This window comes from Astatotilapia calliptera, chromosome 10 (assembly GCF_900246225.1).
Source record: "Astatotilapia calliptera chromosome 10, fAstCal1.2, whole genome shotgun sequence".
NCBI classification, from domain to species: domain Eukaryota; kingdom Metazoa; phylum Chordata; class Actinopteri; order Cichliformes; family Cichlidae; genus Astatotilapia; species Astatotilapia calliptera.
This window is the reverse complement of record NC_039311.1, coordinates 8,079,629-8,096,974: the sequence shown is the minus strand read 5'-3', so window position 1 is coordinate 8,096,974 and position 17,346 is coordinate 8,079,629. Positions and strand designations below refer to the sequence as shown.

The window sequence follows — 17,346 nt, the reverse complement described above, 5'->3', positions numbered from 1 at the left end:
TTTCTCTCGATTTATACAACGATATAAACGTGTTCCTTCTTATATTTATTCAGACAAGACAGAAAATTATTCTGTCTTGCGTTCTCATTATATATCTATTTAAAGTGAAACGAAAATAAAAGTCACCGAGACTGCAATTAGTACAAAAATATGGCAATCGTGGGAATAAACATGTGAACCCATGCTTGTTGAATTGAGTTATACTTCCAGTTGCTGCGTTAATTAATAAATGCCTAACGTTAGTAACAGTTAAAAGACTGCGCGAGGGGTGTTGTTTTGGGGGGGGTTACACATGGAACCATTTACACTTCAGGCTTTTGTTTTTACACGGATTTTATGCGGTAACGGTCAAAATAATGACTTTGTACTTGGCTGTCATCATAATTTTGTCCTATTTGGCTTTGATAAAATGCATTTTTTTTCGACATCGGCGGACTTTGGTGAAGTCGTTGAAGCGTGCATTGAATGCTCCATCAAGCAGAGAAACAAACGGCGAGGATATCAGAGCTCTGGTCGTAACTGCGCATCCGGATGACGAGTGTATGTTCTTCGCGCCAACGATCATACGACTCATTGAATTAAATGCCACCGTACATTTGCTCTGTTTGTCTGAAGGTACGGTGACAGCACACTCATATTTGCATACTCAAGAAAAAAACCAATATAAAGATACAGAAAATTAAAATGAAAAGTGGTCCTACCTGCTAATCGGATAGAACCATATATTTATATATAGACCAATTAAAGACTTGTACCCACTTTTTGTTTGTTTGTTTGTTTGTTTGTTTGTTTGTTTGTTTTACTGTCAGTTAGGGTCACACTAGCTTTTCTCCTCTGCTCCCTGTTCTTATTTGTCACCACACCTCAAATCCAACATAAATGTATGCACACAGAGCAGATCCAGGCAGAGGAGAAATGAGTGAACAAACCGTAACTTCAAGCACATTTAATGATTTATCCATCCCGTTTGAGTGCATGCAATGCTCTGCAGACATACAGGAGCTCCTTAATTTTCCAGCAGTTATTACACCACAAGAGTACCAAGTGCTCATGCATCTTTCAGGAGTACAACACCAATTCCTAAAAAGTTAAAATGCTGTGTAAAAAGTTAGAACACAATTCAGTGATTTGCTAAGCTCAAAACCAAATTTTTTACGCATAATAGAACATAGAAAACATATCAGATGTTTAAGCTGAGAAAATATGCACTTAAAAAAATCACTTTGAATATGACAGCAGTAAGACTTCTCAATAAAAGTGGGACAGGGCAATGTTTATTACTATACACCATCCCCTCTTTTTCTTTTAACAACAAGCAGTAATCACAGTAACCTTCCAAGTTTCCTTAGTCCATTTTAAATCAGCTTTGGTCCAGAGAAGACAGCTGCGTTTCTGGACAACATTCAGATATGGCTTCTTTTTTGTATGTTAGAGCTTTAACCTGCATTTGTTGATGGCACAGTGAGCTGTGTTCACAGACAAGGGTTTTGGGAAGTGTTTCTGATCAAATGCAGTGATTTCATAACAAAACCGTGCCTGTTTTTAAAGCAACGCTGTCTCAGGGTCAAGCATCCTGTGCTGACTTTTGCTCACAAAGATTTCTCCATATTCTCTGAATCTTTTAATGATCTTATGTACTGTAGATGATGACATATTTAAAGTGTTCATAATTTTATGATGACCAACATTATTCTGAAATTGTTTCACAATTTGAAAACATAGTTTTGCAGACAATGGAAGTTCTGCTCATCTTTACTTCAGAGAAACTCCCTCTTTAATATTTCTTATTATACCCAACCACAATCATTCCTTCTTGCCAGTTAACCTAATTAATTGCAGTTTGTTTCTCCATTAGTTTTTGTAGAACTTCTTACATTTTTACCCCTATGTTGCCCCCTTCCAACTTTTTTCTTACATGTTACTGCCATCGAATTCAAAATGAGCTGATATTTTTCATAAAATAGTAAAATCCCTCTATTTAAACATATAATATATTACCTGTCTTCTATAGTGAAGAAAATATGGGTTTAGGAGATTTGCAAATCATTGCATTCTGTTTTTATTCACATTTCAGACAGCATTTCCAATTTTTTGCAATTTGGTTTGAAATATAAAAAAAGTATAAGAACTGAAAGAGAACATAATCGATGTACCTTCATACCTTCCCTTATGTTGTGAACTATGTTCATTTTTTGTATGTCATTGCACTGTTGTCTATGTCCTTTTTATTTTACTTCTTCTTCTTCTTCTGTTTTGTTTTTGAATTTTGAATGATTTTAGTACCTACCTTAAGCTTACATCCTTTGTGACAAGCACTGCTTAAGTTAAAAACAAGTTGTCAGGTACCAGAAGTGCAATCAAAGCTTCCCAATAAGTGGTACAAGAACAAGAAACATGGCTGTTGTTCAGAGTTCTCTTTGGGAAACCCCAGTCCTGTTCCAGAGGCCATCTGTACGCCACCCCCATATTTAAAACTATAAAAACTGCTAATTATACATAATCTACTGCGATAATACCATATCTAACATCTAATGTGACCTCTACATGTTACGCAGGAAACTACTACAATCAAGGAGCTCAGCGTAAAAAAGAACTTCTGAACAGCTGTGCCGTGTTGGGGATACCAGCATCCAGAATCATCATCATAAACCACAAGTAAGAAGCCATCTACCCCAAGCATGCAACATAAAAATAAGAGTCATTCTGTTTTTTGCCTTTCACAATCAGGGAGTTTGTGCCACTAAATATACAGATGTGTGCGTTGTCCATTGATGTATGCTGCCCTCAATTAAGGAGTCAGGTCTCAGCATGTGTTCCTGCTGGAGCTCATCACCCCCTCCCTGCCAACCAGTGTCTATAAGAACAAATAAGAGAGTTGACCACAAATCACAACCCTCCCATTCTCACTGTGACAGCTCCGATGTAGCCTGACCTGATATATTACCTTTGTGTCACAGGGGAAATATATGAGTAGGCTCTGGAGGCAGCGATGGGTCAGCCCTGTGGGACAAAAGGCTCTTTAAAGACCTTAAAAATTCCATCACGGAATCAGTCTATTGATCCTTTTATCCATTTACAGCTTGTATATACAGATCTATTTAAATGTGCATCTTTGAAAGAGTCAAGTATTTATAGAACAAATTATCATTAAAGTATCTATTTCGTTACTTTTGAAAGTCTTTAGAAGAACATTTGCCTGTTTGTACACCCGGAGCAATCAATCAGCCTGTTTAAGCAGTCACAAAGGATTAGTTAGCGATCCCTGGGAAAAAATAACTGGGCAGACTGGGATGTCTGTACCGGAGCTGAAAGTATTTGTTGGAAGTTTTATCATGTTAGTTGCATGATGATATTTTTCTCCTGAATACGGAATTAAATTATATAAAATGGGACGCGACCTAAATAAAGCCCTTTATTCTTCAGTATTGTGTTCAAAACTTGACATTTATGTCAATTAAAGGTTTAGTGATGTGTACGAGGTGATCCTTTTAGTAATGCTAGTTCTACTGGAAAATCTATAAAAGTGTGTGTCTCGGGGAGGCAGGGGTTAAAGAGAACTGTGTCACTCTTTGGTGGCACAACAATTTTCTTGCGGAAAGAAAGATGCCCGTGCATTCCAGTTTTGTTGCAGAAACACAGAACAGGTTATGCTACAGCTAAAAGCACAATAGAAGGTCAAGTTACACAGAAAAGGTAATGGTAAAGAGTATTGTTTTCCCCTCTCCTGTGGATCAACTGTGCAGCTTTTCTTGAAAATGTTGTGGTTTCTAAGAACATCAGGGCTGCCTACATGTGAGTGTCTCCATGTTGGCTCACCAGGAGAGCTGTATGAACTCTGCACTAACCTGGAACTCAGTTATAAGCTGGCAGACTGCCCAGGTTGTCTGCCCTGGAGAGTATTGTGTGTGTGTGTGTGTGTGTGTGTGTGTGTGTGTGTGTGTGTGTGTGTGTGTGTGTGTGTGTGTGTGTGTGTGTGTGTGTGTGTGTGCTTTTTTTTTAACTCACATGCACACACTTCCCATTTTATCATCTTGTGCACACAAAATATAGCTGAACTTTGATCTTAGGGCTCTCTGCACTTCTGCTGAACTGGAGTGTGGCCCATTTTCCCTTTCTTTGTATTTTGTTGTTTGCCCAAAACACACACCTAATCAGCACTTTAAGAGCCTGAGTTCCACTCTCTGACAGTCAGCCTCTCTCGTGCTCTCTCGATCTATCCCACCCCTCCTCCTCTTGTCCATGTCTACTGAAGGCAACTGCCAAGGACTGTGGGATACATTTTGGCCACGCTCTAAGCACTGCTAATGTAGGTCATTCCAAAATGTTTTTCCCTTAGTGTGTCTGTACACAGCTAGCCAGTCTTTGGCTTTTTGCTCTTAACCCCCTCTGTTCAAGTTCAAAGTTTGAAATCTAACACACAATAGTCAAACAGTGCTCAATTACACAGGCAGTGCTGTCTTTTAGGCATAATCTCAGCAGGGATAGGGCTATGTAGCCATCAGATTTAGAGGCATTTTTCTACGATTTGAATAGGAGAATCAGTGTGCGTCTATTTGTGCACATCTTTTAGCCGCATTAAGCTTATAATGTTCACGTTTGCCTAATTTTATAATCTATTTTTTATACTGAGGTGTGTTTCTAATATTCATAAATATTGGATACTCATGTGAACGCATATATGTCATTGTAAATCTCACTAAAATAAAATTGTTTGGCGATGTTTGGCGATCATTATGTGGTTTGTCAGATGGGTACAGGGAGTGATACTGATAGCTGATATTAAGCACCTGATCCCCTCCAAACAAGGACGTAAGGGGGGAAGTGAGCAGAATGATTTATTTAATTGGTTGATTATTTTGGGCAGGTTTTAATAAGTGAATTCTTTTGTACATCAGTGTGTCATAAAAGTATGCATACTTGGGCTCAGCCTCTCAGTAATTTTTGAGCCTTTTTCACAAAGTTGCTGTGTTATATTGGAGAGGATTGGGAAAGATCCAAAGGATATAAAGAAATATTACAATTCTTCTGTTTTTGGTCCCTCCAGCTGTGAAACATTGATCCCATATGCTTTAGTCATTGGGGAAAATAGCTGATGTTTAGAGCCACAGAGTTTTTGTTGGGTTTTTGTTCGATGTGGCTCCTTTTGTAATGCAACCACTAACTAACTAACACTAAATAATGTGCTGACTGTACATAATAACCCCCACTGGTCACAGCAGATGGCTGCCCCTCCTCTGAGCCCGGTTCTTCCGGAGGTTTCTTCCTGTTAAAAGGGAGTTTTTCCTTCCCACTGTCGCCAAAGTGGGGCCTCCTGGTGGGCCACAACGGTACTGTAGGTGAGCTGTAGTTATATTTGGTGGTGATTTTGTGATATTACTCATTGCTCTGACCTAAATTTACTGCTCTTCTTTTGAAGTTTGTGCCCCAGTGGCAGGTGAGTAACACTTTGCATGTGACTGGGTAGCTTTAGCAATTTTTAACCTACGGCCTCTGTTGTTTATGTATATTTGAATTACATTTTTTTAAGGAAATACATCACTCTCTCTTGTACTTTGATTAGAGTGAAGATTTAAGATTGGGTGGGCCCTGTTGGATTTTCTGCTTTTTAAGCAGGCCATAGAATTGTGTTTTTTATATGTCAGATTTCGATGGTACTCACTCACAACTGTATCAGTGTTCTCCAAGATCACAGGAATAACATGCGCCTTCTTCTTTACATTATGATTTTCCCTTTAGTGCACACTGAATAGGACAGCTGTGTTGACAGTATCTAGGGGCCCCGGTGCATGTTGGGGCCTTTGTGATCAAGCTCAATCTGAGCACGCTCTGCTGGCTCTCCACTTGCTCCGGCATTACCTCTTTCTGCTCCCTGGAACTTGATTATAGCTGCTCGCTGCACAAATTCAGCCATTCTTCTTCTTCATGACATTATCTATCAGACTAAAGTGAAGTCTCACTCTGTCTGGCTTACCTCATTTCTTTGTGACTTCAATAATTGTACTTCCCTGTTAACATATTTCACGTGTACTCAGAAAGCTTCTCGCAGAAGTAAACAATCAACTAATAGCGTCTGTTGTCAATTGGATTAGTGTAGTTCTCTGTAGTCATGTAAACACAGAGCTCAGCACAAGTTTCAGGAAAGGAAAGTGGTACTCGCAAGCAGAGACAGCACATCCACACACAAGCATTAAATATACATTGATCAGTGGTTAAAAATAGTCCTGGCTGATTTATAAGCTCATGGCAGGGCCAAGTAAACCGTGATGAGATGTTCCAGCCCGAGTATAGCCAGAGGTCAGTACCTCTGGCTATACTTTTACTCAAGATTCATTTGTCAGCAGCACAGATCGGCCTCTGTGTAGTCACACTGTTAGTTTTCCATTCACCGAACCTTGCAGCCAACAACAAATTTTGAATTTTGTCACATTAAATCCCTCTTTTTCTGCACAAATTACTTCCAAAACAACAGTAAGATAATAATTTCCATGGTGAATAGCACACACCTATTCCATCATGGTTCTTTTTCTGCAAATAGTTAAATATGGGTAAATATTGGCCATACCTGCAGCCGCACATGTCTGTAAATTATCATGAAACGTCACGTGTAAGCTAGTGTTGTTACTATAGTTGTAACTGCCTTATTACACTGGCCAATTGTATTAGGGGCGTACAATTGGCGCGTAGTGGCATCTCAGCCATTCCCAGCAGGACATATAATCTGACTGTGTGGACAGAAGTCTGGCAGTTGCATAGACCTGTGGTCCATGTGACCAGACTAAACAAGCCCTCCCTGACACACACACACACACACACACACACACACACACACACACACACACACACACACACACACACACACACACACACACACACACAGAATCCCTTTAGTGGGCCAAAGTTCAACAACTGCATACAGATGCCTGCAAGCAATTAGACATCCACATGCAAAGCTGCAAAAGGGAGCTGGGGAGGTTACTTTAGGACATTTTGCACTGTTGCCATGGCAAAGCTGACACTCAGCCTACATCCTGCTTGAGAAAGGTCAGGTGTCTTTTATCTTTTGTTGTTCTTTTTTTTTTTCTTCTCTCCTCCTTCCTCTTCCAGCTTTCACACAGCTACAGTTATCGAGAGTCATTCAAAATGTTTTGAGTAATAAACAATTAAATGCAGCAGTGAGAATAATGCATCATGAATATCTCACTCTGGCTTTATTCTCTTTTAGCCCAAAGCAGGTCCATACACACTGCTCTTATTAAATGTAGGTCACTGGTATCCAAGTGCAAGAGTGGGGCATTCACTCGAAGACAGACAGTTTTAAACTATCTGTGAACCCCTAACCCTCTGTCCCTCCCTCTGATGACACAGTCAGCCCTCCAACCCAACCCCATCCTCCACCTCTTACAGCAGACCCTGACCACTCATTGCTCATTGTTAGCAATGAAGGGGAGGGACGCAGCTGCTGACACACAGCCGCACCTACCCCCATTCCATGCACGGTCTATATACAAGCCTGCAGCTAGTTGCCAAGGAGACAAACTATCAATCTCCAAATGTTCTGGATGGCTTTGGGTGCAAATTTTACCAGAGATGGGGCTTGGCCCAATTTAGAAGTGATTAACTTATGGAGCTCCAGATTCAGGAATTCTTGGAATGTTTTTCAAAATAGGTACATTTTTACTTTGTATCTTCACAAATACAATTAAAATGAAATAAGAAAAAATGTTACACAAATTTACACAATACATGGAAATCTAAATATTGGATTTGAGAACAATGTGTATGTATTTCACCTTCTTTCATCCTGTAAACAGACTCAAAAATGTTCATACTGGAGAATATGCAGGTGGCAAATGTTTGCTGTTTTTAACTTAAGAAATGTCGGCAACTGGCTCTACATACTTGCATGCATGCAGTCTCACATGTTCCACCCACATGTTAGCCCAAGTGTACAACAGTATGTCATGGCATTGATGTATCTCCCTATCTATACGTTTCCCTTGAAAGAAAAAACAACATCACTCTATAAACTGCTGTTCTAAATATTTTTGTTTCTTCCCTGACTTTGTACACGCACATGCCACAAGTTTACCTTGAGCTAGAAACATTTGTCAGATATTCTGGTCCATATCGGAATGACAGCATCACACAGGTGCTGCAGATTTGTCGATTGTACATCCAGGATGCAAATCTACCCTTCCACCACATCCCGAAGGTTTGACTGGGATCTGGTGACTGTGGAGGCCATTGAGTGCAGTGAACTCATTGTCAAGGTCATGATATGAGCTTTGTGGCATGTTGAGTTATCCTGCTGGAAGCAGCCAACAGGATAACTCAGAAAGGGATGGACGTGGTCAGCAACAAACACGGGTGGCCTTTGACGTTTAAACGATGCTCATGGGATGGTGGCGCTTATTGTGGTCTTCTGCTGCTGTAGCCCATCTGCTTCAAGATTCAGCATGCAGCACATTCAGAGATGCTCATCTGCATACTATGGTTATTATGAGTGCTTATTTTAGTTACTGTTGCCTTCCTAGCAGCTTCAAACAATCTTCTAGCCATTCTGCTCTGACATCAACAAGAAATTTCACCCAGTGGACAACTGCTCACTGGATATTTTCTCTGATTATTCTTTGTAAACTGTAGAGATACTCATGCAGGACAAATAAGCCGTTTATGACCATCTGGCACCAACAACCACGCCACGTTCAAAGTAACTAAAATCACATTTCTTCCCCATTCTGATGCTCAGTTTGAACTTCTGCAGGTCATCTTGGCCGTGTCTACAAGGTTAAATACACTGAGGGATCAGTTGATGAGATATTTATGTTAATGAGCAGGTGTACTTAATGCAGTGGCAAGTGAGTGTGTTTATATTGTGTTTCTTTTTTTCTCTGTCTCCCGAGTTTAGGACATTGAACAACCATAGAAAGCAGTGCTTCCGTTTTATAGCCTAAAGGGAGTGTGCATGTTAGTGGGCCAAGAGAGTCAGCAGGCCAAGTGTGATGTTTGTGGAAACGAGGGCCTCCAGGCGTTTCAGATATACACAATACTAAGGGCCTTCAGATCCATAACCTCTGTATTTCCCAGCGCTCCCACATGTTTGCATTCTACAACAGCCCTTTTTTTTTTTATATATATATAAAATGCTGTGTTAAATGTTCAAACTGGTTACAAAGCAGACACTGTATAACTCTGTTTTAATACTAACTGGATACATAACCGCAGTCCCTTTCTTCCTTTTTTTTTTTTTGCCCTACAGAAAACTCCCAGATGATCCCAAAGCAGAATGGAGCGTCTCATTGGTCTCCTCTGAAATCCTGAAGCACATAAGAGCTCACTCCATCAACATGGTACGCCCCACTCTGTGTTTGGTTCGTGCCTTTCAAAGAAGTGGCTTTTGTGTCATTTCCTGTTCGGTGTCACCGCACAATTTCCCCGCCATTATATGTTAGAAATACATGTACTGTATTGTTTTCTTTGTACAATGTGTTTTGGCACCGCAGCTTCCTTGTTGATTATCCCAGTTTCACGGTGGTCTGCATAATAACCTTGTCAGCTGCCTTCCTTTTCAGTCCTAACTAGACTGCATTTTGAGGCTCCTTGAAGCCAGGGGGAAATGGCCTGTGCTCTGTGTGTATGCAGAGATTCTTATCATACTCAATGCAGTTCCGCACTATTAGTTAATGGGAATGATGTAAATTGAGAATTGGACAATTTCTTTCTCAGCAACAACAAAAATAGTCACTGAAAGCACAGCAGCAGTAATGGCGTGGGGTGGGGGTCTTCATGGTAGAAAATGGAGAAGCACGACTGAGTTATTCTGCTTTAGCTGCTGATCTTTTTTGGCTATCAAAGATGACAAACAAACAGGCAGTCTCCTCCCATCCTGTCACGCGTCACAGCCAAAAGCACCTTTAGTGAAAAAGTAACTTAAAGAGTCCTTTCAGTTGCAAAGAAAACATTTTCTCTAATGAATATAAGCAGGGGAAAGCACAGAGGAAACAGACTTCCATTTCCTTTTTTTCCAACTGAATAATGTTGTTTCTTTGGTTGAAGTGTTTTTGCAGTTAGATGCAAAGATCATGCGTTATTTATAACATATTGGTTTGGCTGCTTAAACTTGTGCTTGATTGCAAAGTCATGGTAGAATATCGCCTGAGCAGAGCAAACACTTCAAGTCTTTTAGTTGAGTTTTGTTCTCTTCCCTTTGACCTGATTTTTTTTTTCACCTGTTTCCTCTGGTGCGCAAGCATGCATGCACAAAAAAGGCTTTTAAATATCAGTTGTCGGCTGCCAAAAAGCCTCCACAGTCACACACATAAACCTAAGAAAATCTTTCTTGCTGCCTTTGCCTCAGCTTCTAGATACCCAGACTCGGCTTTTCACCCACACAGTGACATATTTTGTTGTTTCAGGTGCTGACCTTCGATGGAAGCGGCGTGAGCGGCCATGCCAATCACATAGCTATCTATAACGCCGTCAGGTACAGGAAGGACTTTAAAGATTTTTGCCATCAGGAAAACCTTTTTATTTTATTTCTTCAGTTCCTTAACTTTAAGATGCCATTTTGCGGGGATACTCTGTGACTTAAACACAGAAAGCAATTCACCCTGCTATCATTAAACACAATCCAGGAAAATGCTGAACATTTGGACCCACATCAACATCCATCGTTCCAAATGTTTCCCCACAAGTACACACACACACCATGTTTTTCAGAATTGGTCTGTTACATAGCTGAGAGGTCATCCAAACAGAGTCCTCAGAGGCACTCGGCTCTGCTCCCAGCGAGCAACAGTAAATCCTGTCCCTGAAGTGGTGAGGTGGGAGGGCAGCTTTGGTTTGGAGAGGCCGGCCAAGCAAGAAGTTGCATCAGACTGTTGGTTTGAAACCAAAAAAAAGAAAAGAAAAAGTGTTTTGCACACTGAAGAGAACATCGTAGTCCCTGTACCACACTTACCTGTCTGTGCAGTGAGCCGTGCTCTTTTCTCTCATAAGGCTCTCTGTTCATTTGTGGGCCTTAATGAGATTTGTGCTCTCCAGATCGAATCTGGAAATTCCCATTTGACTGGAACACAAAAGGGGGAGAGGCTGAGTGCGAGTTTCACAGCCTCTAAATCTTGACAGTGTGCTGTCATTTTCTGTCAGCGTGTTAATAACCATTGCATAAAAAAAATGCAAGTGCAGGAAAACTTCCAAAAACCTCCCAGCATTTGATATATCCTTCGACACACACACACGCAGAGTGGCCACTTCCATGACATTTTCTGTGTGCAGCACTGATGTTCACTATTTTGTCTTACAGGCATCTCGCTTCCACTGGAGAAGTACCCAATGGTAGGTTTGACACTGGGAGAACTTTTAAGAGGTTTCTAAGCTTAGGAGCGTTAGATTCACTGATCACTCTCAGAACAGTCGTCTGTAAAAGTAATTCTTGGGGTACTTTATCCTGCTTACAGTACAGTATGCTTGTGAATATGTTCATCACCATGAAAGCTTTAGGTAGCACTTTATATTAAAATGCAAAGTTCTTTCACAGGAGAAACGGCACCTCTCCAGCTGCGTTTTTGCAGAGAACCATGCAAAGTACACTGGCTGGTTTGTTAATGTACAGCGCCCTCTACTGTTCATAAAAGCCCCATGAGCATTGTATCTCCACTAAAGGCGCTGGTCTGTTGGTGGCAGCAGGAAGAATGAATTGGACCTAAACTCTAAATGTGATAAGAATGTACCATCAAACTTCTGAAGACTTGTTGACCGCAGATATTAGAATGTCTTTTGTGAATCTTTTTTTTTTTTTTTTTAAAGGAATTTCCAAAATGACTAAATTTTCACTTTGTTTTTCTAAGTTCTTGTGGTGATAAATTCTGGGAATTCTTTCTAACAGAATGTAGAAGGAAAAGTAGGTCAGTGAGGTGGGGGGCCATGCTACACAACCTTATTTGCTTATCTGATAAACATTACAGCCCACAGGCCATATCAAAGCATACATATTTGAGGAGAGAGGTGATAAGAAACAGACATTCAGGTAATCATGAACCCACACCATAAACACAAACACACTTGTTTCTGTGGTAGAAGCTCGTCAATCCGCTTTGCCCACATGAGCTCAGTGGATGATCTTGACCAGCAGCATGCCATTAACTGTGGTTCTTTGTTAGTAGGAATTTACACCTCAGCTGTTAGACTGGTCTTACAGTAAAGGGGAAGTAGATGAGAATTCAGAGTGACATTAATCCTCGTCACTCAGCTGTAAAACAAAGCTCCTAAACCTCTAAGGTTCACGTGTTTCTGCCACAAGACAATAACTGAAAGAAGTACTGACAGTTTGTGTTTTTGTGTAGCATAGCAGTACCAGGCATTCTCACTTCAAACGAACTGTATCACAAACAATGACGTTGTGCTGGCGTGGCACCTGGACGATGGCCTCGTTAATTGTATGCTTCTGAAATAAGCATTTAAAAACATTAACAGCTCTGTCTTTTCTCCCAGACTGCACTTTGCTCTCCCTGGTGACCGTTGGCCTTCTCAGGAAGTACATCTCCTTCCTGGATGTTCCCCTCAGCTGGTTTCTGCCCTCGTGTGTCTGCTGTATTATAGGCTCAAAGCCCTACAAGCAAGCCAAAGTAAGCCTCCAACTAGAGACTGTGTGTTGGCAGGACTTTATGTTCTCTACTCTGAGAAGTGCACACTCTAATAAGATCATGTACAGTCTACACTAACACTCAAACTGTCCCTGTTTTTGAAGGAAAGGTACATTTGTCAATTATCTGTTATCATTTCCAACAGTTTCATTTTATCTAACATGAAACTGTTGGAAATGTTTTCATGTTATATTAGATAACATGACACTGCTGTTAATGTGACTGAGGGGAGAATGGACCGGGAGATCGACAGGCAGATTGGGCGTGTCTGCTGTGATCCACGCACTGTAGTCATCTGTAGTGGTGACAAGAGAGCAAACCTGTTGATTTATCGATTGATCTACAACCGCGAGCTCTCAGTATTGACCAAAAGAATGAGATCGCAGATACGAGCTGCAGAGATGAACATCCTCTAAAGGGTGGCTGGACTCTTTCTCAGAGGTAGAGCGAGAAGTGCGAGTTGTATTATCTCCCTTAAAAACAACTTTGTGTCTTTTTCAGGCTGCCATGCTGTGCCATCGCACTCAGCTGCTGTGGTTTCGTTACCTCTACATCACGTTCTCACGCTACATGTTCATAAACACATTCCAAACCATTGCTCAGGGACCAAAGAACCTGAAGATCTATTAAAAGCTCTGATGCACTGATTGCCACATTTCTTACACTACAGGGAATTTAGAAGCTGTTTACAAATGTCTTTGATACTCTGTTAACAGCAGTAGGTGATATGCATTTTTCTTAAACACTGTTATTTTTTAGATAATATTTAATAATAGAAGAAACTTCTCATCCTTTTTTGTTACAGAAAAACTTTTATTGACTCAGTCACAGCACTGTATTAAAATATAGAGTATTTAAGCTTTTCCAAGGGGTTATGACTTTTTTTTATTACTTTAAAGACCAATGAAAGTACTGTTGAATGTTTCTGATGTCATGCTGATTGAAAAATAAAGTTTCTTATATGACAGTAGGTTGGTTTTCCTCTGGTTTTGACATGTCTCTGATAGTTTCGTGAACTTGCATACTTTCTTCCCACTTCTCCCCACAAAAGTTCTCCACTGTGACACTGTGCACAGTACCTGGATCCAGACAATGTGGAGCAATGCCTAATTGAGATGAAGACATGAATAACAGAAGGTTGTCATTTGATTTGCATTCAAATCCCACTGTGAACATACAGTTTCTGTTTGCTACAAATAGCATAAAAACATGACATTAAAGAGACAACTGGGTTGGTTGGTATGGAGTAAACATTAGCGGGGTGTTGAATTCTGTTTACAACACATGAGACCAAGTGTGTCGGTGAGTTGTCAGGGTCATACCATATCCGTCTGGGTTGGAGCGTGGTGTGTAGAAACTTTGAACTCCACAGGTTTTACAGAAGGTGTGTTTTGCAACATGAGTGTTAAATGTGTACGTGGTCAGATTTTCCAAACCCTAAGAATGGAAAAAAACAAAACAAAGTATGCTAAAATTCAATGTAAATTTTAAATATCCAGGATTGTAGAAGTCTTGGGTCAACCCTAATTTTGCTAGGTGCAGTAATTAATTTTAATATATGTGCAAACATACATCGAAATACAGTATATAAGGCAAAAGTAGATTTGAATGAAAGTCAGTATTTGGTATAGCCACCTTTATTCTTCCACACAGCCTGAATTCTTCCAGACGAACTGTCCTGTAATTTATTTAAATAGTCTTCAGGAAAAATTGTCTGGGATTGTTTTTTAGGAACATGACTTTCAGATACTGCTCATCTGCTGGAGACAGGCCTGCCAGTCATTCTTTTGTCCTCCACCTTACAGTTTCCTCAGTTTTTTTTAAGGCCAAGATATTCCATGTTTTTAGCTAACAGCTTGAGTCAGGTGCTATTTTATGATTGAATGATTCATAGATTCATAAGCCATAAGTGGCTTCACGAATAATTAATTCCGGCTTTTTGACAACCTTCAGAAAGCCTGAAGAATTAATGGTTAAGACCACTTTGAAAAATTATAGAAGAGTCTGGCTCCTTTGGAAGCAATACATAAAAAATAAGGGTGCCTCTAGACTTTTGCACAGTAATGTATATTAAATAAAACAATGCGTTTCAAACAAAGTTCCTTACCTGTAAGAGCGTGAAGCGATTTTTTGGCACAATGAAATGATGATTTTGCTTCTTTGTGCAAATGCTGCAACTGGAGAGAACATATCAGTTCATATGGATTAAAGTGTACGTTGTTGTTTGAAATGCCTTCAACATGGCATGAATAAGATATTTGAACGTTTAGGCTATGTTCCAGAATTACTACCTAGTTTCTATCACTGAATTAATTGTTCATACTTGCAATGAAAAACATGGAGGTCTGGGGAATTCCAGACTTCAAATCGCACAGCCCCACAGTGGCAGCCACCTGTATGTTTCACCAGGTCCATGCTGTAATTGAATCAGTATAAATACATTTACAGTGAGATTTGGTAAGGATTCACCTTTTTAAGCCACGTGAAGGAAAATGCTAGAATGTCTCTATCCAAGTCTTACGTAAAGTTCAGGTTGAAAGGGTGTCACATGTTAGTTGTGAAACTTGCTGACGTGGAGCTCCCAATCAAAAGTTCCAGTCATCCTGCCATGGAAAACAATGAACCTGATTAAAGTGCAGCTCTGATAAGAACCACATTTGAATTGATAAAGAACCTTTTACCTACAGAAGCTAAGCTTTTGATTCAAACACAGCAACTCGTGTACTCATTTTATATTTAAAATAAAAGTCAGATTTCTTGTTTTTCCAAGGTGTGAACATGTTGATTCCATGTTAACCAGACCTACTTCCTGCTTGCAATCTTTTCCTGGAACACTTTGAGATAGTCCACATAACAAAGGGCAGGGCGAGGTACAGCAGGCTTGCACAAACACATTCCTCAGAGGCAGAACTAGATCAGCCAGATGCCCTGCTCTGTGTTGGAAAGCAAAGGCGTGGTGCATCATGAGTTGGGTTTCATATGACACAGTGCCAGAGGGGTGGGCTAACAGAATGCTGTGACCCAAATACATATTTTATTTGAATCAGGGCTCTCAGAGCTGCATTATAGCCAAACTCCCAAAAATAGAAACCCACAAGGCCCCATGAGCCCAAGCTGATTTAGTTTACAGTGCTACCTTAAATAGTGGTGGGTGCTAAAAGTGGGCACTGATCAGTAATTACAGTCCTGGAAATAAACTTTGGAAACCAGGAAATACAAAAAATTAGATGCTCTAAACAGATAGATCACTTAATGACCTGCAGTCATTCCCTACAATGTTCAATCTGACTTTACCTTGTTGGAATGTTCTAGTTTCAACTGCGTGTTGACAACATGCTGAAACTAGATGAACTCGTGTTTTCTTGATATTGCTCATGGAAATAAAATGAAGAGATGTCATATTACCTGAGGGACTTACAAAGTAGGTGTAAGCATTACACTAAAGCTGTTAGAACTGTTCAGCCCAAGCCACAAAGATAACAATATGTCTGTGAGGCCTGAATAAGTTTATTATACTCTATGAGGAAACTAATTGTTTATCATTGTGTTCAGCAATGTAGATAATGTAGTTGAATTTCTACCCCCCATACAGGTTTATCTCTCCAGTGGAGACTTGACAATGACCTGTCTGTGCATGTGCATCATGAGACTAAAGAGAAACATACTAGTCATGCTTTTACTTTATAGTAACTTTTATGTGCATATTTTCACTGATAACAACTAGATTCAAATAAACCAAGCTAGCATTTGAATAAGCTACTTAATTTTAAGTTACACAGTAACAGATCCCTATAAGTTGGCAACACAGCAAATAAGCACATCAGGTCTGCTAAACCTTGCTTATCATCAACGTTAGGTGTGCATATACTGTGCATCTATGCATACACGGTGTGCCCATAATCAGTATTTTGTACTGATGTCCTGACTATTCATCATTAACGCATTCTTTTTTTTAGATGCGCAGTGTGGCTTGCTAAAAAAAATAAATGAGGTCGGCCATAGAGGCGAACTTCCGCCTTAAAATATCCCGCTGTCGCGTCAGCTGCTATTACATTTACTAAGCGCGTTGCCATCTGTTAAAGGTTGAAATATCTGATAGAGATGAACACACTTCCTGAGTGTACATGTCAGTCTTCGGTATGTTAGTCATACGAATAGTCATTCTGACATGGCGAACTCTTATTTTTCAATCTATATCCATGACGCGACGCTTGAATGTGACACGTAGCCTATACTTCTATAGCCTAAAATATATATAATGGTTTGTCGATTTAGGTCACGTTTAAGCTCCTTTTTTAACCTTATTGTCATAGCCAGTCATTGGACATAACCATAACTTTATCGTGAAATGTTACTTACTGTAACACAGCAACCAATCGCTGATCAAACAAACAACTGTGTCATCCAATCAGAAGCTCGGGGAAGATTCCCGTTGCTGTGCTGGTTCGAGCAAATTCCAGAGTCGTAGTGCATAGATAATATCATTCCGCGGTGGAGGATTTATGAGTGCATTCTTACAAACGTAATAGCTTCGACTTTGAAATAATTACGTTTATGAGTAAAATAATTAAAATATATATATTATTGTAGAACTAAGTTATAAATATTGGACTTATAAATATTGAAGCAGTGACTTTTGGGAGGGTGGGAACTACTTATTGACGCGGATGGAGATTTCTGGATGACGTGTGCACCTCCATAC

At 40.0% G+C, this 17,346-nt stretch overlaps 2 protein-coding genes across 4 annotated transcripts; one reads left to right on the top strand and one right to left on the bottom strand.

Annotated features, from left to right (window-relative positions):
* The first annotated feature begins 211 nt into the window (after positions 1–211).
* Positions 212–13,611, top strand: pigl (phosphatidylinositol glycan anchor biosynthesis, class L). The gene is made up of 7 exons (XM_026183279.1): positions 212–615; positions 2,556–2,655; positions 9,260–9,350; positions 10,416–10,483; positions 11,306–11,337; positions 12,493–12,626; positions 13,146–13,611. Exons 1-7 carry the CDS (start codon positions 357–359, stop codon positions 13,272–13,274), a joined length of 813 nt encoding a protein of 270 aa, XP_026039064.1. The 5' UTR covers positions 212–356; the 3' UTR covers positions 13,275–13,611.
* On the bottom strand, positions 13,437–17,301 carry cenpv (centromere protein V). 3 transcript variants are annotated; one of them, XM_026183276.1, is made up of 7 exons: positions 17,004–17,301; positions 15,166–15,247; positions 14,972–15,060; positions 14,752–14,821; positions 14,280–14,322; positions 13,967–14,081; positions 13,437–13,750 (listed from the first exon to the last, which is right to left on the bottom strand). In XM_026183276.1, exons 3-7 carry the CDS (start codon positions 15,057–15,059, stop codon positions 13,602–13,604), a joined length of 465 nt encoding a protein of 154 aa, XP_026039061.1. In that variant the 5' UTR covers position 15,060; positions 15,166–15,247; positions 17,004–17,301; the 3' UTR covers positions 13,437–13,601. The 3 variants fall into 3 exon arrangements, with proteins under 3 accessions (XP_026039061.1, XP_026039062.1, XP_026039063.1); XM_026183277.1 differs by lacking the exon at positions 17,004–17,301 and adding an exon at positions 15,451–15,650; XM_026183278.1 differs by lacking the exon at positions 14,280–14,322 and having other exon boundaries at positions 14,968–15,060.
* Positions 17,302–17,346: the final 45 nt, after the last annotated feature.